Genomic DNA, 24634 nt, shown 5'->3' with positions numbered 1-24634 from the left:
TTTGTTAATGAAACAGTAAAGTATTTCTTTAAAAAATAATAATAGCTTCTAGCCAAGATGGAGGCGTAGACAGACATGCTGCATCTCCCTCCACAACTAAGAAGGAATACAACTACCTCAAAACTAGAAACAAACAGAAGTTCCAGAAAATCAAACTACATGGAAGTCTAGCAAACAAAGATATAAAGAAGAAATACTCATCCAGACAGGTAGGAGGGGTGGAGCTGGGGCAGAGAGGACTCAGTGTGGTGGTGGTGGTGGCGGCGGCGGCGGCGGCAGCGGCGGCGGCGGCGGCAGCGGCGGCGGCGGCGGCAGCAGCAGCAAGCCAGCAGAAAGCACAGCCACACATTTTAAAAAGTCAGGAAGGACACCTGGGGAGTGTTCCCAGCTCCTCACCAGACCACACAGCTCACGATCCTAGCACCGGGGGAAATCAAGCCTCATTGATTCTGACTGTGCAGACCAGTGGGGGTTGGGGTGGTAGCAGAAACTGCCAGTCTCAGCAGAGTTTGCTTGTTTAAAGGCCCCATACAGTCCTAGAACGTTGGCAGACCCACCCACTCTGGGAACAACGGCCAGGGCAGCAGCTAGAGGGACACCCGTCCAGTGCGGAAGTGGGAGAAGTGCCTGGAAAAGGGGCAAGTGCTGGGCAGGCAGCATTGTTCCCTCTCGGGCCCCTCCCCCACATACAGTGCCACATCATGGTAAAACAGGTCGTCCTGTACTGGCGAATACCTAAGGCTCCGCCCCTTACAACATAACAGGAATGACAGCTCTACCTGGGACATGGAGGCAAACAAACACGGGAGTCTGTCAAGATGAGGAGACAGAGAAGTATGGCCCAAAAGGGGGAATGGATCAAAGTTCCGGTGGGAGAACTAAGTGATGAGGAGATAGCCAACCTAATAGATGCAGAATTCAAAACATTGGTGATAAAGATGCTCACAGGCTTGACAGATATGCTTGAGTACGGCAAATGCATAAGAGAAGAAGTGAGGGCTATGCTAAGTGAAATGAAGAAAAATCCACACAAAACCAACGGTAAAAAGAAGGAAATTGGGGTTCACATCAATGATTTGGAACATAAGGGAGAAAAAAACAGTCAGCCAGTGAAGAATGAGGAAGCAAGAATTGGAATAAATGAGAAAAACTTCCCAAATTTTGTGAAGGAGATGGATATACAGGTCTGGGAAGCATGGAGGGTCCCGGGCAAGCTGGACCCTGATGGGACGACACCAGGACGCATCATGATTGAGATGCCAAAGGTGAAAGGTAAAGACAGAGTTCTGGGGGCAGCAAGAGAGAGGCAGAGAGTTGCCTACAGTGGGGTGCCTATAGGACTATCAGCTGATTTCTCAGAGGACACTTTGCAGGCAGGAAGGGACTGGCAAGCAGTATTCAATGTGATGAAAAGCAACCTACAACCAAAATTACTCTATCCAGCAAAGCTATCATTTGGAATGAAAGGGCAGATGAAGTGCTTCCCAGACAAGGTGAAGCTAAAGGAGTTCATCATCACCAAGCCATTATTATATGAAATGTCAAAGAGACTTACTTAATAAAAAGAAGATCAAAACTGTGAACACTAAAATGACAACAAACTCACAACTATTAGCAACTGAATCTAAAAAGTAAAAACAAAATCCAACTAAGGAAACCAAAATAGAAACAGAATCATAGGTATGGGGATCATTTGGAGGGTTATCAGCTGGGAGGGGGAAGTGGGAGGAATGGGGAAATGGTGCAGGGATTAAGAAGCATAATCGGTTGGTACAAAATAGACAGGGGGAATTTAAGAATAATATAGGAAAGGGTGAAGCCAAAGAACTTATATGCACAACCCATGGACATGAGCTAAGGGGTATGGGATTGCTGGAGGAAGGGGGGTACTGGGCAGAGGGGAGCAAAGAGGAAAAAAATTGGAACTACTGTAACAACATAATCAAATATACTTAAAAAAATATCTTTAATTTTGGGCCCTACTATATTTCAAATTCTGTTAAGCTAAATTCTGTTAAGTTATGTTGTTACATTATCTACTTTAATTTTCACAATAATTATATAAAGCATTAAATGAGGAATTTAAGCACCAAGAATTGAGTAAATTGCCCAAATTCTACAGCAATAAATAATGCCATTTAACATCATACAAAATTGCATCCAAACGTACAAATAGAAAGACCCAGGTAAGTGCAGAGAGCCCATTTCAGGATCTTGAATGGGGGTACATTATAGGAAGAAAAGGGTTTAATGGACTTGAGGTGAAGGAGAATTGAGCTAAGGAATGACTATCTAACAAAACTGTCCATTAAGATCTCACTCAGATATTCCTTCTTTCTAGAGACTTTCTGAACTATACCATTCTCTCTCACTATTCTTTTAGCTTCTTCATTATTTACTACTTCTCATCCAGCTAATTATCAACTGCCTTAGATGGTCACTGGACTTGCTTGTTTACATTAGGTTCTTCTCAACCTTTAGGCACATTTAGGTATTGGAGAATTACCCTTTCCTAGCCTCCTTGCAATTAGGTGGGATCATGTGACTAGTTCTAGCTAATGGGTTGTGAGCAGAAATGGCATATATTATTTCTGAGTCAAGGCATTTAATAACTGATATGAGGTCTTCTACTGTTCTCTTTCCTTTGTATCAGCAATTGCATTAAAATGGAGGTGCCTTAAAATCAAAACACCCAGAATCATTGAGCTACTGCATGGAAGACAGTGCCTTGAAGAATTGTCTGGCCTTGACTGGTGTGGCTCAGTTGGTTGGGCATTGTCCCACAAAGTGAAAGGTTGCCAGTTCGATTCTCCATCAGGACATATGCCTGGGTTGCTGGTATGGTATTGGTCAGGGCACATATGAGAGGCAACTGGTTGATGTTTCACCCTCTCTTTCTCCCTTCCTTCCTCTTTCTATAAAGAATAAATAAATGAAGTCTTTTTTAAAAAAAGAATTGTCAGGACTCACAGCAGATAACATGGTTTTGAGAAGTCATTTGGGTGATTGTGTCAAGCCATTGAGACTTTGGTCATGTTGTTACTGCAGCATAACCTGGACTATTCTGACTTATACAACTTTATATTTTATCCTGATCAGAGATGACAAATATTGATTATTCATCTTGTCATTGCCCTATCCTACAGATGTGATATATATATATATATATTAACCCATCATTAAACTCTTACCAGTTGAGCGCTAAAGCCTCAGAATATTTCTCATCACAGTGACCTAAGCAGTCCCAACTAACTGGAGCTGAAAAACAAAGGGAAACCCACCAAAATCAGTTCACTGCAATCAGCATAAAATCCAAGCTTCTTACCATGGCCTGTAAGGCTGCACAAGAGTTGGACCTTACCCTCCTCTACCATTTCATTTCTTACCATTAACTTTCGCTCTCACTCTGCTCTAGCCACAATGGACTTTTCTGTTCCTCAAACAAAGAAAATTCCCGTTTTAAGCATTTACATTTGCTGTGCCCTCCTTTTTGCAAGTTTTTTTGCTCATATTTTTGCAAGTTTAGCTGAAATATCTTCTTCTCATATGGACTTTTCTGTCCACCCTTTTAAAGTTACCCTGCACCTTCCCCTCACCTCCTCAACGATAATAAAATATGGTTCTGTCCTTTTTTTTTTTTTTTCCTTTGGCTGTTTTATTTTTAGTGCTTAGAGTAGTGCTTGGTGCAGAGAGATGCTTACTAAATATTTCTGGAACTAATGAAGGTAACTGATCTGCCAGCCCTGATCTAGACCTAAATCATCTAAAGAGAGAGGACAGGTCCAGTTCATCTGTGGCTTTTCCTTGGTGTGTAGTTCATGTAGTATGTACAACAACTGTCCCTTAATTTTTTTATTGGCGGTTAGAAGACTTTTACTTCTCTTCATGTCATGGTAGTTTCAAGCCTCTTGTGCTTCTTCATCTCTCATATGGTCTCTCAAGATGTGTCTCCTTTTCTCTCTTACCCTGCCCCCAACCACATCCTCTCCTAATTAAGATCTGTTCAAGTCTTTTTCCCGCCCATGCAATGCCTTCTAAAGCAGCAGTCTACTGTGGTTGAGGAACAGTATCCAGCACTAACTTGGGTTCTGGCCTGACCTCACATCCAAGTTCAGCACCTATTCCCTTTTCTGCAGGAGTTGAAGCTAAGCCCTTTCAAAACTTGGCTGGTGCCTCACACCTGTACTTTGGAGCCCAGAAGTTTTGCCCTTTAGGTGTTTGGAAGAGAAACAGCTGTTACCATTTGCCAGCTGAAAGGTTTTGCCTTTGAAATAAACTGTAAGGCATGTTTAGACAGAAAGGGACTTTCTGGAGAAGTCTTGGGAAGACAAGATTTAGAAGACCTGACACTCATTTGGATTGCCATGCAACTGTGGACAAATCATCAGAGATGTCTAGATTCTATAACAGTGAAGGAGAAATAATTGCGTTCTTTGGGTATAATTGTATGATACAAGGGAGGGGGTGTAAGAGAGGTACAGTAGTGTTAAGAGCCTGGAACTTGGAATCCAAAACCTGAGATTTAGAGTCAGAAGTCTGAATTCAAGACTGAAATGTAGGCACATCCCTCATTCATTTGAGCCTCTGTTTACTGTAAAACAGAGTAGTTCCCTCCAATATTGCAACAGAAGCCAGTTTAAGCTACCCCAAGGGAATAAAAAGGGTTTATTGAAGGCCACCAGAGTGCATCACAGAAACCAGGGGCAAGGATGGAGCCAGGGGGCAAGAATGGGCTAAAATAAGGAAACTGAAAAGTGTTGGAATTCAAGTTTTTCTGATTTTCTCTGAGTTTCTGCCTTACTCTTCTTTCTCTTGTGTCTCCATTCACATGAAGGTATATGGCTTCTAAATTTGTGTCTTGCGTGTTCAGCCACACTCTTATCCCAAATTTCTAACGACTCTGATTGGCCCAACTTGCACAGCTGTTCAATCAGCCATGGGCACAGGAGAGAGGGGTCACATAGTAAAATCATGGCTGCCAGGGATTACCTTTAAGCATCTGGATGCAATATTCAGAGAAGGATCCACAATATTCATATGTGGGCTGGGCCAGCAATTCAGAAATCATTGAGGAATGAACCCTATTCTCTGTTTATAGCTCTTGAAAGTTTCTAGGCAGAATGTACAGCTATCTCACAATGATACCGTAAGGAATGAAGGCACAGTCCTATGCAAACCTAAAATTTTCTAGTAAGTAATTAAGGTCTGGGTCTATGCATTTAAAGTTGCCCTATTTTAGAAGTTTAATTTTTCAGTGACAAAAAAACATTCTCCACCCTCTACCTTAACAACCTTCTCTCTATCTCCTCAACTCTAACGAAGCTTCCAAAGGAGATATTTCTTCTTAAAAGAAACTGACTGGAATAAAATACAGTATAAGCTAATGAAGACTCCATTGACTTAGCATTTATATTAGATCAAGAATCAGGAAGGAGTCAAAATTTTCTATTTCTGCATCTCTTAATAGAAAGAAAGAGTTCCTTTCAGTAAAATGAGGATGTGACTCTGGTAAGTCACCTAATTGCCTAAGCCTCAATTTCTTATCTGTAAAATGGGGATAAACTTTTCATAGGGTTGTTGGGACAACTGAATGCCATTAGGTTTGGCCTGTACTGAGTTACTTTGTTTGGAGAGGAGAGATGATTAAATAATAATTTTAGTTACTAATGGACTTAAAAGGAATACAATTACATTTCTTTTAAATAATAGTGCATACAATTATACTCTTTCATTTGTCTTCCTCCCAATGAGCTTGCTACCTAAAGGTACACACCATTAATTCAATTTTCATCTTCAGAAAATTCATATTTATGAATTAGTTACCATCTACTGGTGGGATTTGGTCCTACTGGCATCCTATTTCGACATCTGAAGTTCCTGCGTAAAACCCATTTTGCAACTGATATGGACATATTTAAGATCTAGAGGCACCTTTCCCCCTTGGAAATTCCAGGGTGCAGCAGTCACACTGACTGCTTTATTTGCCATGATTTGAAGGCCTTAGTAATTCCAAGGCTTCCCAGCTCCATAATCATGTTTGGTTAGCTTGAGGCTGATTTGTCATTCAACGTCATTTGTTTATCATGAAGATCGCTTCCCAAATTACAGGTTTATATAGACTTCACTAATAATTATTTCATGACAACTTTCTTACCACTGCTCATTTGCATGTGTAGAATTCATACTGTGAGGGTGAACTAAGGATGGATTTTTTTTTTTTTTTTTTTTTTGAGTTAAAGTTTAACTGGAATGGCACTTTGTCTTTACCTTGCCAGACTGCTCCTTCTGTGGGACACAGAATTGAATGCTGTCCCTTTAAAAGAGTCTGGTGGCCTGCTGTGTTTATAATCCTCAAATCCCATGGTTCAGGCCCACGTCTCCCACTCTTGTTCCACATACTCCTGCTCGCATTTAGTTTAGATTTGACCTTCTTTGCTTAAGAAGAACAAGATTTATTACTAGTCAGAAGCCAGCAGGCCTCAATATTTAGAAAAAATAAATAAACAAACACTCCCCTGGCAGAGCGATCAACACTTTGGCTCCACTGGGCCTTCAGAAAGAGGTCACCTGAATATGACATTGCTGCTTGCATTTGCCTAGAAAGTGTCCCATTGTCTAAATGCTTCTATCTACTGGCTCATGTGATTGCGGAAGTCACCCTCTAAAGTGTGTTGGGTGGAAAAAGAACAAGAGTCACTTATGCACTTCTGTAATGCGTACTTACTGAGCAGACTACATGTGCCAGAGATAGAGAACTCTCAGGCACTGAGGGCTGAATGTGCACCAGTGCCTGAGACAGACAGACATGTTCTGTCCTCAGGCAGGAGGGTGGCTCATGAGTCCCACCACGAGGCAGACACCCCTCTAAAAGTCTCGATGCCTTCTTTCATTTATTACTCATAACAGACTGTGGGAAAGGTCTTCTTAATCTTATTTTGTGGGTGGGATAACTGGAACTCTCAGAGATTAAGGGACCTGAGTAACGTCACTGGCTGGTAACAGGGAGAGCCGGTGATCAGATTTGGGCTTTCTCAGTTCAGGGTTGTTGATTGCATCCTGGATTCTTTCCAGATATGTGATCTCATGTCAACCCAGATCAATTCAAGCTCTCTTTTTCCATTTCCCACATCTCATGGTTTGGTTTGGAAAGGTATCTGGTGCAACACACAACAGATACTGAACATCTGAAATGAGTAAGGATTTAATCCTTATGGGGGCTCAGAGAGGAGCAGGGAAAGCTCTTGTGAGACCAGTGGGGTGGGCGGGGCGTCTGGACTGGAAGGAAGATGAGAGAGGAGCTCAGAGAGATACTCCAGGAATTCCCGAAGACTGGCCCTGACTCAGCAAGTCACCTGGTCAGTTTGGAATGAGTCAGTTGTGGCTTGGGGGGCAAACAACCTCACTAAACTATCGGGAAGCAGGCAAGCTGAATAGTCCCCCCTGGGAGAATAATCTTAATTACAATCCCTAGAATTTGCATGCTCCTCTATAGTTTACAAAGCACCAGTAACTTATTTCTTCATTTACGGACAGTTGATTGTACAAATGCAGAAGGGACCAGGGTTTGAGATGACCTAGTGTAGTAGTTTTAAAATATTTTTTTAAAAAATACAATCCTTCGTCAAAATGAAATATCACACAGTAGTCTAGTGTGCAAGATTGATGTGAGTGGAATTTCTGTGCTTGGGGTGAAGATGAGGGTGAGGGCGGCACAACCTGTGTTTAAGTCTTTGCCTTGACCTCTGTGTCTGTTTCTGTGGGGTCTCCGAGGAACCTCCAAGTTCCATGAAACACAGTAAGATAAATACTGTTTCTAGTGAATATCCAACCCGCTTCATGCCCCTCCTCCAAAAAAGGAGAGCTGAAATCCCTGGATGTAGCATGTCCGAAGCCGCTCTGTCTACGATCCCTTCTATGGAATTCACCAGGACTGGTTTCTCAGGTGGTTAACGCCTGAGGAATCTACCTGGGACCCAGTTTGCCCTCCAGTTGTTTTGGAAAAGTGTCTTCTCTGTCCCAGACAGCAGCAAGGTCAACTCTGCTATTAATGACAGCATTTTTTTCAAAGTGTCTGCTCTTCAGGTGGAACTCAGAGGAACTGCCTTCATTTCAGACAGGTCACCCCTTGAATCACAGAATGCCAGCTGAGTGGTTGGGGAGCAGGTTCAGTGATTTTTTTCAGTCCTGAACACTCTCCCTGAAAATGCAAGAGGAGCAGCCCATCATGACACAGGCTCTCCCCAACTCAAAAACTTGCATTGAACTAGATAGTGGTTGTTATTGGCTGAATGTGTGTTTCCCTTCAAAATTCATATGTTGAAATCCTAACCTCCCAGTGTGATGGTTTTAAGAGGTGGGGCCCTTGAGAGGTCATTGGGTTATGAGGATGCAGCCCTTAAGAATGGGATAAGTGCCTTTATAAGAAGAGAGATACGCAAGACCTTGCTCCCTCCACCCCCTTCCTCTTTCCATTGTGTGAGGGTAGGAGAAGTTGGCCACATGCAAACCAGGAAGAGTGTTCTCACCAGAACCCAACCATGCTGGCACCCTGGTCTCAAACTCCCCAGCCTCCTGAAATGTGAGAAATATTGTTGTTCAAGTCACCCCGTTTATGATATTCTGTTATTTTAGCTTGAAGTGATTAATACAGTGGTGATGGCTCCCGCCATTGGCACCAGCTTGACCTCGTCATCACCAGAAGAATGGATATTGGCAGCACCCTCCTCACCCGCAGCTACCACAGTGCAGACTGCGACATGGACCATGCCCTCGTGGTAAGCAAGGTGCGCATAATGCCGAAGAGGTTGCACCACTCCAAGATGAAGGGTCGCCCACGCATCAACACCATTTGTGCCAGCAACCCAGTTAAGACCCAGCAATTCATCAACAAGATGGAAGATGCACTCGGCGAGGGAGTGGCGGCAGATGACATTATCGAATCCAATTGGCCACGTCTCCGCGACGCCATATACAACTCCGCCATTATTGCTTACGGGAAGAAAGAGCGGAAGAACGCTGACTGGTACGAGGCTCACTGGGAAGAAATGGAACCCGTGATCGAGGCTAAGAGGAAGGCCCTACTGGCTTACAAGGTCACGCCCACTCCCAGTACACTTCAAGCTCTACGGGCTGCCAGGAACAAAGTCCAGAAGACCGCCCGCCACTGTGCCAACACCTATTGGCTAAACCTGTGCAGAAGCATTCAGGAAGCCGCTGATATAGGCAACGCACGAGGAATGTATGAGGGTATCAAGAAGGCAACAGGCCCAATCCCCTCCAAGATCGCCCCCCTTAAGTCCAAGACAGGTGAGGTCATCACTGACCAGGAACAGCAAATGCGGCGGTGGACCGAGCACTACCTCGAGCTGTACGCAACGAAGAACACTGTAACAGACACTGCTCTTAAAGCCATCCCAGACCTACCAGTCATGGAGGAGCTAGACACCCCACCTACTGCGGCAGAGCTCGGCAAAGCCATCGACCGCCTTGCTTGCGGGAAAGCACCAGGAAGTGACGGAATCCCTCCAGAAATCCTAAAGAGCGGGAAACCAGTCCTGCTACAGCCGCTCCACCATCTACTCTGTCTCTGCTGGAAGGAGGGTTACATCCCCCAGGATATGAGAGACGCCAACATTATCACCATGTACAAGAACAAAGGAGACCGCAGCGACTGCAACAACTACCGGGGCATCTCTCTCCTCAGCGTCGTCGGCAAAGTATTCGCCCGGGTCGCTCTTGCCCGCCTGCAGACCCTTGCTTCCCGCGTCTACCCAGAGTCCCAGTGTGGCTTCAGAGCTGGCCGATCAACAGTGGACATGATCTTCTCCCTACGCCAGCTGCAGGAGAAGTGTCACGAGCAGCATAAACCACTCTACCTCGCCTTTATCGACCTCACGAAGGCGTTTGATCTGGTCAGTCGAAGCGGACTCTTCAGCTTGCTACGGAAGATTGGCTGTCCACCACATCTGCTTGCTGTGGTCATGTCCTTTCACGACAACATGCACAGCACGGTGTCCTACAATGGCGCAACCTCTGAGGCCTTCCCAGTCAGCAGCAGAGTAAAGCAGGGCTGCGTCCTCGCGCCTACGCTGTTCGGAATCTTCTTCTCCATGCTCCTCCAATACGCCTTTAAGGACTGCAGCGAGGGTGTCTTCATTCACACCAGATCCGATGGCAAGCTCTACAACCTGGCCCGTCTACGAGCCAAGACCAAAGTCAAAGAGGTGCTCATCCGTGAGATGCTCTTCGCCGACGACGCAGCTTTGACATCACACTCCGAAGAGGGACTCCAGCAGCTAGTCACTTGCCTTTCCCACGCATGCAAGGAGTTCGGACTAGCCATCAGCCTGACGAAGACGAATGTTATGGCTCAAGGCACGGGGACTCCCCCATGCATCACCATCGATGGACACACCCTGGAGGTTGTCAACGACTTCACTTACCTCGGGTCCACCATCTCGAGCTCTCTGTCAGTCGACTTGGAGGTCAACCGGAGAATCGCCAGGGCAGCCACAGTTATGGCCAGACTGAACCGGCGAGCGTGGAACAATTCCAGCCTCACTGAGAAAACCAGACTGCGCATCTACCAAGCCTGCGTACTCAGCACTCTCCTCTATGGCAGCGAGACATGGACCACCTACGCAAGGCACGAAAGGAAACTCAACAGCTTCCACATGAGGTGCCTGCGACGCGTCCTGCATGTCGCCTGGCAGGATAAGGTCCCCAACACCGAGGTGCTGAAGCAAGCCAATATGAGCAGTTTGCATGCAGTTCTTAGCGAGAGACGCCTCAGGTGGCTCGGCCATGTCAAAAGAATGGATGCAGGCCGTATCCCCAAAGACCTCCTCTACGGTGAGCTAGCAGAAGGCAAGAGGATGACAGGGCGCCCAAAACTGCGGTTCAAAGACATCTGCAAAAAGGACATGACACAATGCTCCATCAATCTCAACACATGGGAAGTTCAAGCAGACGACCGCCTAGCCTGGAGGCTCGCGGTCAGGCAAGGTACGTCACGCGCAGAGGCTGCGCGCAACGAGGAGGCGGTCCAGAAAAGATCGAGGCGAAAGCAGCGTCAATAGCAGCAACAACGGCCATCTGCCTTCACCTGTAACAAGTGCGGCAGGGATTGTCACTCCCGAGTCGGACTGCACAGCCATTCTCGGCGGTGCAGATAGACTCTCAAGAAGCTACGCCATCGTCTCTCGAGACGGACGGCTGCCGACGGCGACGACGACGACGACGACGACGATGGCTGCATAATTTTCTGACTGTACTAAATGCTACTGAATGGTTAAAATGATAAATTTTATATATGTGTATTTTAGTACAAGTATAACAACAACAGTATAATAATAAAACTTACATTGGCTCCCTGTTTCCTGGGGACCAAGTTCAAATTTCCTGGTATAGTTTACAACCTGGCCCCTGCTTCTATCTCTAGCCTCATGCCCCTCAAACTCTTCATCTGATCAAATGTTCAAACTCCTCTTCATTGTCTCAATGAGCCACGCACTTTCACGTTTCCATGTTCACTCACAATTTTGCTTTTAGTAATAATAGCAAGCGCATACACACTGCTTACTATATGCACATATGCACATATATATAGTGCTTAATATATGCAGAACTCGATTTATTTAATCTTCACCAATTCTATGAGATAGATACTGTTAACCTCGTTTTAGGCTTGAGGAAATTGAGGCACACAAAGGCTAAGTGACTCATCCCAGGTCACACAACTTGTAAGCAGCCAAGGCAAGGTGTGAATCCAGGCATTCGGCCTCCTGAAGCCTTGCTATTGATCACTATAGAGTACTGCTTCAGATGCTTCATCCCTGTGGCTTCTTCAGAAGAATTCCTTCTTCTCCTTCAAGACCTGGTTCAAATATTACTTCCACTGTGAAGAGCTCCTTGATGTTCCCCAAGAAAGGGTACAATTCTTTTTTCTAGGATCGATAACACTCTGTACACACATATTGCGTGGTAACTGCCTGCACATGAGACAGGTTCCCTACCAAAGTGTGAGGCTCCTGAAGACAGGCAGGTCTTATTTCTCCTGATATCTTTGAGCACTCACTACACATTTGATGAATTAAAGATGGCTGAGTGGCCCTGGCCGAGTGGTTCAGTTGTTTGGAGCATCGTCCTGTACAGCAAACGGCCATGGCTTCAGTCCCTGGTTGGGACACACATGGAGGCAACTGATCAGAAGTTTCTCTCTCTCTAAAATCAGTAAACATATCTTTAGGTGAATATTTTTTAAAAAGATGGCTGAGTGCACTTTCTCTCCATTTTTCAATTTCTTTCAGTAAATAACAAAATCAAAGGGAATTACATTCCCTCAGAAATCCTGACATGGCTCCTTCAGGGTCTGGCCACAGTCACTGGTAACCACTATCATTTTCTGTGTATCTCACCAGGCAAGAAGTCCATTCTGATTTACTTTCACATTAATAATAAATATCCCTTTTAATGTTCAAACATTAAATCACAGTATATTAGAGGGAGATATGAAATGATAATGCAAATATGATTTTGTAAATTCAAAATACCTCTCTGAAGAATATGATAATCTCCTTCCTTTTTGAGATTTACTGGGTAGGACAGATGGGAGAAAGCAGATTGATGTTTGCCCAAACAGGCATGTTAGTGGGAGCAAGGAAGAATGGATAGACATGCGGGTGGATGAGAGGATGGATAAAACGAGGAGTGGATATGTGGATGATGGGTGAACGGTGGATGGATACACTGATGAACAGAAATGTAGGTGGACAAATGAAGACGAGGCTAGAGTATAGATGGATGTGGGTTTCTGAAGAAATGTGAAAAAATGTATGCAAAGATAAATGAGAAGTTGTATGGGAAGGTGGCTGGATAGATGAAAGGATGTGGTTGGATAAATGGATGGACAGGAGGATGGAGGGATGTGTGAGCCCTGAGGGATGTAAGGAAAGATGGGTAGATGGATGAAGGGGTGGGTGAAAGAATGTTTGGGAGAATGGATGAGAGTGCGGGGGAATGGATGAGTGAATAGTGGATGAATCCGGGTGCCAGAGACTGGAGGATACAGGTGGGTTAGTGGAGCCAAGTGCCAGCCCCATGGCTGACCATCTTCTTTCTCTGAACAGTCCTGATGCGATGCAAAATCCACCTGAGCCACGTGGACTTGGCTGCTCTTTCTCTTCTCTTGGATGAATCGCAAGCTCTTCAGGCCTCTTCCCCACGGTGGGCAGGGAAGCACCACTGTCCCAGTTCCTCGCTCCAAATATCCAGCTGCCTGTGAAACCCAGAGAGAATCATCCCAGGCCAGATTCAAAGAGAAACTTAGCGGAGAGGAGAGGCCAGAGGCTGAACCCAGAGGTTTCAGGACTCAATCATCCTCTTTCCTGAGGCTGCGCTTCCAGCCCCCACCTCGCCGCCTTCCCGGCGCACGCCTGGGAAAGGTCGATTTACAACCTCCATAGAGAACGGGGCGGGGGCGCAGGGGCCCGCGCAAAGGAGGGCCCGTACGTCTTTAAACCTCTGCCTGCTGCTTAGTCACAGCCCCCTCTCTTGGGTGTGTCCTTCGCTCGCTCCCTCCCTCCCTCCCTCTCAGCCAGCCCTTGAATAAAAACTGCAACCAACTTCCGAGGAGTCCTCATTGCCCAGCCGGACCCCAGCCACTGACAGGTTAGGGCCGCCCTCTTCGCCCTGTTCTCTACCGGTCCCCAGCCCAGTTCGCCGGGACCCTCCAGCTCCGCTCGCTTGCTCTCTCTGTCTGCTCCGACACCATGGACAAGTTCGGGTGGTGTGCAGTCTGGGGACTCTGCGTCCTGCAGCTGAGCCTGGCGCAGATCGGTGAGTGCCCTCCGGGGCCGCGGGAGGGGGTGGCAGGAAGGGTCCCGACCGACCTGCCAGCCGCACAGGCCGAGTTGGCCCCGGGGACTACAACCAAGGGGACGGCGTGCGGCGTGCGGCTTGGATTTGGTTAAGGAGGGCTAAGATGTGCGCTAAGCTGTTGGAGAGTTTGTTGATGGAAATACCATTTTGTTGAAAGGAAAAGAGAGAGAAGAAAGTTTGCCGGGCAGGCTGCCGGCGCGCCGTATTGGGCGAGGTCGCCAGAAGCCGAGCACAAAGCGGAAAGTAACTGCACTCTGGATGCGCGTAGCCGGTGTATGGACCAACGGGCTTCTGTCCCAAAGGCTCTCGGAGCTTGGCTGGGCGGTGGCGTGGGAAGGGCAGGGCAGGGCAGGGCAGGGCAGGGCTGTTAGCGAAGTGGCTACAGAGGTGGGCACAGTTGCATGTATGAGAGCTGGTGACAGTGAGCTTTCCAGGAAGGGGTCCTGGCTTCCTGTGGCTGCCCATTGCGACTAGGTTTCAAAACTCCTACAGTTGGCTCCAGACACTGACTATCTTAGTGCTAGTGGGAACTTGAGCCAGCGCTATGGGGGAGGTTCTGGGTCTCCAGGAGGTTCCAGCCCAGGGGCAGGGAGTGTGAGCCTGAAAGGCAATGACTGGGCCAGCTGCTCAGTCCTTGTAAACTTCTGTTTCTGCCAATCAGTTAGGGGAAATCCAGACAGTAATGTGGCTAATATTTCCGGCCTGGGAGCCTCAGAGGAGGACGGGGAGCCTGGGCACCAAGGTTGCATCGGGGACCCTGGAGCTGGCGCTACTGCCAAAGTTCCTTCCCGACAGGGTCTGTGCCTTTCAGTGTTTGTGGAGGGGTGACTGCGTGTGAGGTATTCTGGCGAGGCTGAATTCCAAGTATTCCTTTTCTTTGTCTATATATGTACAGATAATTACACGGCTGATTCGCTTATCACTAGCAAAATTAATTTTTCTTTTAAGAAGTGCCAGCTGAGTCATTAAGACAGTTCAGCCTATGGTTAATTCTACTCAGCAAGTATTTATTAAACCTTGTTTTGGGGTACCAGGAAAGTAAAAGACACAGTCCTACCTGGGTACCTTAGAATGGGGATAAGTGGGGAATCTATGATTTAGATTCCGGAAGAAGAAATAATAATAATAATAGGAGTGACCGCACTAGCAAACATTTATTGCACATGTTTGCCAGGCACTGTGCTACATTCTGTATAGGTGTTATGTCATTTGACCCTCATGCTGGTCCAGTGAGAAGTATCCTGATATCAGCCCCATTTTACTGGAGGGAAACAAACTGAGGCTTAGAGAAGTTAAGTGACTTGCGTGTGTTTGCACAGCCAGAGGATTGGTGCTCATGTAAACCCAGGCCTGTTAGTCTGGTCTGAGTCAGAATATGTTAGACTGTGCATATGGCGGGGGCAAAATTGAAAAGCATTTTGGGGAAGGGGGATTGTGATGAACCAAAGGCCTTAGCAGAGACTGAGACTGGAGATCCAGAAGCAGAAATGCTTGGGATGGGAGAGAAGAGGGTAATTTGAGTGCAGGGAGAGCCCTGGACCTGGCCTCAGAAAAGAGGGGCCTCTGGGGAAGTTTATTTGCATGTTACCTCCTGGTAACGTCTTCTGCTTTGCTTCTGAAGATTCTGACTCTCAACTCCTGCTAACCTGCCTGCCTCATTCTTTTAAAGGACCCCATCCCCAAATATTTGGCACTGTCCTGACCCTTGAGGCTCTTCCCGAGCAGGCTCACTCCTGCTCCACGTTTCTGTGGTCCTTTTGGGCAGCGTCATTTGGAGGAAGAACAAAAAAGTGCCAGTAGCAATAAATTCCTGGACCCTGGTTTGGAAAGTTGTTTGGAAGGAACTAAGACTTGGAAAGGAGAGAGATATGATTTACCAGTGGTCTTGGGCTGGGCAGGCAGATAGCGGAAGGAGAAAGCTGGGGGCGGGGACAAAAGGCAGTGTTGTTTGCCCCATTCTGGTGGGGGGGCGGGGGGGGGCTCCAGAAGACAAGAGGAAACTTTGGAAAGAGCAAGGCTTTGGGAGGAAAAGGTTCCATTCTCCGTATTGGAAAGCAACAAGTGGAGAAATGGCAAAATGTAATTAAACAATATCGGACCCAGAAACCCTGAGCTGGAGAACAGATACCTTGAACTAGGTGTCATATGTAGGAGAAAGAAAGTGGCCCTGGGTGAAGGGCAGGTGGGAGAAGCCCTCCTGCCCACATCTATCTCCTCCTCCTTTCCACTGTGGGCCAGAGGTCATTGCGAGGGAATGGCGCCCCTGGTGTTGAGAAAGAGGGATGCATTTGGGAGCTCTGGGGCTTGGGGCTGGCATGTGCCCTCTGCTCCCTCTGAGCATTAGAGATCCCTCTTGGGCATAACAGCTTTGGCTGTATTTTCCCAGGTGAAGGAGCAAGGAAGCAATGCTTCACCACTGCTTGAGGTTCTCAACAATTAATTCAGTTATTCCCCAGATATACATTGGGCATCTACTTCCTGCAAAGGCAGGGCGCCAGGCGGGCAGCCAGTAGGAAAAGGTCCCATTTTCTTCCAAATTGCACCACGGAGGAGGGAATGCTGGGCAGCATGAAATTCTTCTTTTAAGACAGCTCCCTTTCATTCACTCAAGAAATATTTCTTGACTCATTGGCATAGACTCAGAGGCGGGACTCCTAAAGATCATTCAGAAAAACCCCTTCTTTTTCCCTAGAAAGAAGCAGACCCTGAAAGAGAGAATGGCATGACTTCCTCTCTCTCTGACAGTGTTAGGAAGGACTCTCTCCATACTTAGGGTCACTGAAATACCACTGTCACCAACAACTGCCATGAGCCCCACCTGTACCCCCTGCAGTGGGTGGGCAGGGTGTGGTCTACTGGTGTTTCATGCCTTCAATACTATCTTAAACATGCATTACATTATTTTTTTAATTTTGCTCCACAATATACCCATTTTGAGTTTAATATAAGAATAATGAGATATTTCTTTCTTACCATAAAGCAAAGTTGATGCTCAGTGAAGAGTTTCTGTACTGTCCTCAGGCTTCCAGGGCCTCCTGGACCATTGCTGATCCTTAGAGTTAGGAGCACCCCAGTTTTAAAACACTGACACTCAGACATTGCACCATATACTCCTGTGCAAAGTAGGGCCCTGGTCCCCAGGAAATAGCATTTACCGGCATCAGCTCTATGCGAGGCACCCAGCGAGGGAGTGAGCACAGCTTATCTGATAGAAGCCTCACATTTAGCACTCCCTTAACTCCATTTTCTAGACAAAGAAATTGAGGCTCAGGAAAACAGGAGCATGACTGTCCCAAGGACACACAGCTAGTAAGTGGTGGAGTTGGGGTCTCCCATTGTCTATAACATCCCCCAAGTTAGACTCCCGTGCCTACTATGCTCCTTTGATTCATTGCTTTGCCTATGGCGGACTTGGTAAACCGTGCGTGGTTCTCCCGCTCTCCCATCCCTGTGGCCAGCTAACATGCAGCCTGGCGTGAGAGTGAGCAACTTCCCTTTCCCCCGGCGGGCTGTGGGGTTCCTCCTGCCCTGCCCCACCCTGCCTTGGCCTGTGTCTCCTCACGTTTGGCCACAGCTGCCACGAGATGCTAACCTAGTTATTTATCACTAAAGTAAGTCCTTAACATGATCAGAATCCAGCTCCCCTTCTAGACATGCTCTCATGTGCAGCCTTGGGAAAAAGGGAGAGGCTGCTCCTTGTCTCCGAGACAAGTTAGGACAATGCCCTCTGCGGGGAAAGTTGAGGAAGAGGCCCACCCTGCAGAGGTTTCCTGCGGATCCCGCAAGCATTTAGGTGCATAGACCCAGAGAGTCCCCTCAACACGTGCTCGCTGGAAACCCTCTGAGTTTAGCAGGTTCTAGGAGCCTCAGTGAGGAAAGGTCTTGAGGACCAAGGTGTCACAGTTCTCTACAACAGTCAAGGTTCTGGAACTGAAAGCCAGTGTGGAGCTCCAGGTGACATGCGGCCACCCACGTGAGATCGCAGACCAGCCTGTGATGCCAGGTGCTTCCAGGCTGGGGTCCCCTGACAGAGCAGAGGGGGAGGCAGCTAAGCTGGGCCTCCTCAGCAGCCTGTCCTGGCTGGGGCTGGGGCTGCGATAAGGGCTGAAGTTGTGTTTCCCCAGCACCTCCGGTTGAGCTGACTGCACCCAGAGCCTAAAAGGGAAGTGACTCTCGTAAAAGAATGAGCGAAGCAGGTGCAGATGCTGCCAGACAAAGCGTAGTTCACAAAGGGGATCTTTACTGCCTCAGAGAAATTCTGGGGGTTTGCACGGAAAGAAAGTGATGACTCAACTTCCTTTGTGTTGCTGCTTAAATGGGAAGCACACAAACGTTCTTTAGAATTACCAGGGGAGGCTAGTGCCTCCTACCCTTCATTTAAACCCCGCTTTTCACTCACTTAGGATGAGGAAATTTTCCTTAAACATGTATTCCCCGAAAGCTGGCCAACAAGAGTGCGGGAAGCCGGCCCAGTTTTCCAGAATAAGGAAGGGGTGCTTTCTGGAGTTGGTGTTCGTGGATCTGGGCTGACACGGACACAAGTGATTGTGCATTTCAGACTTCGGGAGAGTTAGGATGTCAAATATGCACATACCCTACCAGCTGATACAGCGCGTATACTTTGACTAAGTGTTTACACATTTTTCTACAAATAAATGCAAGTCTTGCAAAGGTTTTAGAAGTCAGAAACTTTGTAAGACTTTTTGCATAAATAAATTCACATCTCCATAACTCCTTTGTCAGTCTAGTCGCTGATTAAATTGTGTTTGGTTCAAAAATGTGTACTTTGGAGAGAAATATTTAGTGTTTATTTCTCTGTTCTCCATTTCTTGATCATCCCAATATGTGAAGTACTAAGAAATGCTACTCATTTGATTCTTGCATATTAGCAGTGGGCATACACCCATGGGTGTGCTTGTAAGTCTACATGCATCTGAACACATATGATGTGGGTATTACTGGTCAGCTGTTAAGCATTTATAAAATGTCTTCTGTGGGTCCCACACTGTTGAGTACTTTGGCGATCTAAATGTAGGGGACATGGGCCTTGCATTCAAGGACTTGATGGTTCTACACGTATAACATAGTACAGTTGAGTGACAGCCTGACCAGTTTCGAGTCTAAGGAGAATAACATTGCCAAGCAGAGGCACAGCCAGGAGGACTGGAGGAATCCATGAGAGAGAGGAGGACACAATACAGACAAAATAGGATTTGGCTATATTTATTTTTATTAATGTTTTAATTAAAAATTTTTATTGATTGACTTAGAGAGAGAGAGAGAGGGAGATTGGTTATTCCACTTATTTATGCATTCATTGGTTGATTCTTGTATGTACCGTGAGCGGGATCAAATCTGCAACCTTGGCCTATCGGGATGACACTCTAACCAACTGAGCTACCCAGCCAGGGTTGAAGGTAGGATTTGAATATGTGAAGAAGAGGGGGTGAGAAAGGGGTGTGCATATTTCTGTTACCCTGCTGTTAATTTACCCACCCTCAAATAATTAAGTAGCTAGAAAATATACTCAACAAGCAGTTATGCGCTGCCTGCTCAGTGCACCAGAGTTAGGACTGAGGGGCCATTGTTAGGAGGAGCAGCCCTTACCTCTGCAGAGCTCACTGTCTAGTATAGATAGGGTTTCCTGGATAATGGCTGACTCTGCATCTCTAGCATCCACACACCAGATTCTGGTTGTTGCATCCCCTCAGCTCTAACTGTGACAACAAAAAATGCCTCCAGCCCTGGCTGGTGTTGCTCAGTGGATTGAACACCAGCCTGTGAACCAAAGATTCCCAGTCAGGGCACATGCCTGGGTTGAGGGCCAGGTCCCCAGTTGGGGGCACGTGAGAGGCAACCACACATTGATGTTTCTCTCCCTCCCTTTCTCCCTCCCTTTCTCTCTCTCTAGAAATAAGTAAATAAAATCTTTAAAAAAAAAAAAGCCTCCAGACATTGCCAAGTTGGTGTGTGTGTGTGTGTGTGTGTGTGTGTGTGTGTGTGTGTGTGTTGGTGTTCAAGTTGCCCCCAGTGGAGATTCCCTGGTGTAACAGGATGGCTGCCATCCTAGGAACCTCATCTGTGAAAACGTGGTATCTGGTCCCCCTAGGTCCCCAGTGAATTAGCCTTCAAGCTTCACAGTAAAATCATTCAGGAAAGCCTTCTTATATTTGGGAGCCAAGGGGTGCTAATGACTTTCACCCTCCTCAAAGGGGGAAAGTCCCAAACCTGACATATCTTCTGTAATCTGTCTTCTGCAGTATTGTGGGAGCCCCCTGTCATTAGGGATTGTATCTCACTCATCTTTGTGGTTCTAGATCTCAGTTCTGGCCCTGAGTTGTTAGCAGTCACTGTTGAACTGAAATGAATATCTAGAATATAGAAATAACTCTATCTGCATATATGGAGAGTATACCTGGGCAGTACACCTAAGATACAAATACATTTATGTTATAGGATAACTGTGGTGATGGCAGTCTTGCCTAGGGCAGGCCCGAGGAGGCACTTGGCTAGCCAGCTGCTCATCACAGGGTTCATGTTTGGTCTGCCCAAGGAAGGAGATCACCTACCTGTTCATGGCTTTGGTGGCTGCTTGCTGTGGCTGGGATGTCTGCCTAAGGATAGCGTTCGTTAGTAGGTTCCTGAGCCAAGAAGGGAGTGGGAGCCAGGCAGGATGATGGCACCAACCCCAAAATTTAAGCCTCAAAATAAATCACTCCCCAGCAGCCACCTGCTTAGAGGTCTGGTTATTTTGGAGATGCTTACCTGAGTTTCAGCTCCTTGCATGAGAGTCCCACACCTGTCCAACCCCCATGCCTGCTTCCGGAAGGGAGTAGCAGCTGAGAGAGGAGCAGAAGAGCTTCTCAGAGGATTCTTACCTTCTCTGTGGGTCTCCTGCAGCTACTTAAGGAGCCAGTTTCCAGGGAAGCTTGACATCTGGTTGGGAGCCACACTGGCGATGACAAAACCTTGCCCTTCTGCACAGAACTTGCCAAGTCTGAAGTTGCCCACTACGGGGGACAGGTCCTGCCTAACACCCAGGGACCATCTTTCCAGTGAGACTTGGAGACAGGGAGTCTAACACAGAATGGGGATGCATATTGTGGGAGAACAGGACCTCAGAACACCAGTCCTCCCCAAGTGTGGGGTGCACTGCCTGTCTGGGTGTGTCCTCCTGAGGCAAGTGCCCCTCCTAAATGCAAGTGTGGGCAGACAGGACCCAGGTGGGTGGAGAGGAGTTGAGTCACCAAGGAGGTAATTTGCAAAACTCAAGCCCCAGAAATCTTCAACTTTTGAGAGTAAAGGTTAATTGCAAAACTCCAGTGGGCAGAGAGATCATTCACATAGATCAGTAATGTTGAGCATTTGCTGGGGTGTCATGGTGGTCTCCTTGGATGTTGCCTGAAAGTTCATTTTTCTCCTCCACAACCTCTCTTCATAGTTAGAGCTTGAGACCCTTTTGCACTTGCTTCTTGGCAGCTAGTTGCATGTTTCTGAGAAACCATCACCAATATGAGCAATAATAGCAAACATCTATAGAGTGCTAATCATGTGCTGGGACTGTTCTAATTGTTTCCTTATCCTTGCTTGTTTAAAATAGCCCTATATGCTAACTTATGTTCCTATACACTAACCTGTTTAATCCATAACCAACCTCATGAAGGAGTGTCATTATTATCCCTCTTTTGCGTTTGAGAAAACGAAGGCCTAGACACGTTAAGTAAATTGCCCAAGGCCTCAGGGCCGGGCTGGTAAGCGATGGAGCATGGATTGACACCCAGGTGTTCTGGCTACTGGGCCCATGTACTTAGTCACAACACTACTGTGCTTTCCCTTAGCATATCAAGGTGTCAGGGGACCCCCAAGAACTCGAATGACGGTAGGTGGTAGCGTTCTGGTTGTTTTCATAAACGCCATTTGGGAATTGGGTGTGGGTAGAGTACTGATGTCCACAGGGCTGGTTTTGCCCTCCTTTTCATACGCGATGTCAGAGGAGGGGCTTGGGATTTCAAAAATGAAAAGGAAGTTGTAATGGAAACTTGTTCCCATTCATACTCTGAGTGGCTCATTCATTCCTTTCCCCGGATAGAAGTTCTATTCTCTTCTGTGTGAGGGGCAGTTGAGAGGATGTCAGGCTGAAAAGGATGGCAGGTTGAATTGTTTGCTCATTATCACATCATTACTTGTCACCTGGATGAAAGGAGAAGGTTGCTGATTGAGATTTCTCCATCACCTAAGACTTCGGCTTTTGATTGGACAAGGTGGGAAATGAGCCAAATAGCAGCAGAATGTTTGTCCTCAGCCTAAGGGTCCATGGTGCCAGGGCTTTCTTCCTTACCAGTTAGCATTGATGAGGGAGGGAGGGAAACTCAGGGAGGAGGCTGCCAGGAATTAGGCTGCACTCACCTGGGCACGAGGAATTGAGCTGAAGCTGGAAGTGTAGGGTAACTCCTTTCACCAACCCTAGGCCAAACCAGGTGGTCTGGCTTCTGTTTGGCCCAGCAGATGACCATTGCATGGGGAGGTGGTTTTGGCCTGGAGACAGAGATTCATCATAAATTACCCATCTGTCTCAATTTTGGTGCATCCCTCTGCACTTGAGCAAGGCTGCAGTACCTTCTAGAAGAACCCACACGCCAGTCATGAAGCTAGGCAGTATCTTCTATTTCCTCTCTCAAAGAGAACCTGCCACGATAGTAGTGATAATTACCAAGCTTCTTCACACGTGGTCACCATTATGCAAATTGACATGCCAGGGAGAAACAACAGTTCCACGAAGTCACTACCTGGTCTCCTGCCTCTGGCCTAGAAGGTTGTTTCTGCTCAGTCCCCTAGCCTCAGTCTTCAGACACACTCCGAATGTCTTAAATGAGCGAGCATCTTGCTATATGTCGGGCACAATGGTTGCCATTTTTGAGTGTGTGCAGTCCAAGAAGCAGAATCTAGCAGAGCTGAGCATTATCTTACAGCCTACAGGAAACCAGCTGATGTGACAGAGTTAGTTAGCCCCACAGTCCTTGCTCTCCTGCAAGCGCGGACAAGGGTGCTAATCACGTGGACACAGACAGAAGTTTGGAGGGGGAAGTAATGTTGCCATGGATGTCTCCTGCCCAGAAATTTGTCTTTGCAGTTGATGCTCAGGGATGGAACTAGTTGTCAGCCTTAGAGCTCAGGAACATCCCTCTAGACTTCCTTGAGTGACTTGTACTTTCCCTATTGTTTTCTAGTTGTGTCTACCTGACATTTCATAAAAACCCCAAAAAGAAGTTCAGGGAATGCCTCTAAGCTGTGCTATGGCAATCTGTTCTCTTTCATCCATGAACATATAAGCTCCTTAGGGAAAAGCCCAAGCTTTCTGGACATTTCTGCTTCTCTCTAGCCCTCAGCTGTCAGCACAGTTCCCCACATATAGTAGGTGCTCAACAAATATTTCAGTGGATGGCTGAATGAATGAAATTTCTAGATTTTGCTAGCAAAGTCTTCTTTATCATTTATCTTTTGTGATTTTAAAGGGTCTGACTAATTCTTTTCTATCCTTTAAAAACTTCTGGTCTATAAAATCTTTTTACTTTAATTTTCCTAGTAGTGATCCGCGAACCTCCTTGAAATTGCTTTTCTCTACACAATTTCCAATTTGAGAGTATCTTTCTTGAGGTTTGACACATCAAGCAAGGCAGGGGAGTTTTAGGGCTTATTAGGTTTTGTCCAGTAGAACAGAAATCTTGATTTCCTATAGATGTGTCTACCTCCATGTCTCAGCACTTACTTCCAATTTGGCCTCAGATATAAAGAATCCCAAGCTTCAGACTCATGTTCTTAGTGACACTCAGAGAAAATATGTTGGTTATTTGGTCGCTGTGTTAAAAGAAAAAAAAAAAAAGGGAAGTTGTTTCTTTCAATGGTTTAATAACCCTCCACACCAAAGACCAATAGATGTTGAACATGGAGGAATGGGAAGAGGGTTGTGTAGAAGGACAGTTAAACAGGACAGATCTCAGGTTGAGTCCTCTGTCTGCCACTTAAGAGCAGGGTAAGGTCAGGAAGTTGCACATGTTAAGTTCTAGAACAAAATGTGTAGCACATACAACTGAGTGTCTAGCACATAGGAGGTGTTTCAAGAATAGAAATTGCTATTATGTTTTGGTTCCTCTCTGTTATTGATTCACTGTGTGATGTTGAGTAAATCATTTCACCCCATTTACCTTCAATTTTCCATGTGTAAAATGAGAGGGTTGGATTCTTGTTGATCTGTAAAGTCCTTTCCAGGCCTCATGCTCTATAAATCCACCACTGTGTGGGCCAATGAACACCTAAGCCTCATGAAACTTAGTGGAAAGAATAACATGACTATAACACAGTGCCAAAGAAAAGGTGATGCCTGGTTTATATCAAATGTCAGAAGTGAATTATTAATCCATGACAGAAACAAGCATATGGACCCAGTTTCACCCTAAACTCCCGTGGGCGAGAATGACTCCTAGGGACGAGGTACGTTGCTCAGGGACTCCACCCAACCCTCTCAACCACTTAGGTGTAGGGAGATAAAACAGCTCAGGCCAGAGAAGTTAGCAACAGTCTCAGTCACATAGCTAAAAATGCAGGAAGTCAGTCCTGGGATTCTCTGCAGGATCTGGAGGTAATACCCGTTATTTTAAACTCTATAAAACATTGCTTCAAGTGGCCAGAAAAGCCTAGCCCTGAAGAAAAGACTGTGTCCTTTACTTTTAAAGCTCCAGGAGCATCTTGGATTTCTCAG

At 46.5% G+C, this 24634-nt stretch overlaps 1 protein-coding gene across 1 annotated transcript in view; it reads left to right on the top strand.

The window, feature by feature from the left end:
- Positions 1 to 13589: 13589 nt before the first annotated feature.
- Positions 13590 to 24634, top strand: part of CD44 (CD44 molecule (IN blood group)) — an 88319-nt gene continuing 77274 nt past the window's right edge. The window contains exon 1 of the mRNA XM_090262700.1: positions 13590 to 13836. Coding sequence (XP_090118826.1) covers positions 13770 to 13836 — 67 coding nt within the window. The 5' untranslated portion in view covers positions 13590 to 13769. The remainder of the gene's footprint in view (positions 13837 to 24634) is intronic.

Source organism: Furipterus horrens, unplaced genomic scaffold (assembly GCF_987537825.1).
Source record: "Furipterus horrens unplaced genomic scaffold, mFurHor1.1.pri manual_scaffold_2, whole genome shotgun sequence".
NCBI classification, from domain to species: domain Eukaryota; kingdom Metazoa; phylum Chordata; class Mammalia; order Chiroptera; family Furipteridae; genus Furipterus; species Furipterus horrens.
This window is presented reverse-complemented; position numbering and strand designations above follow the sequence as displayed.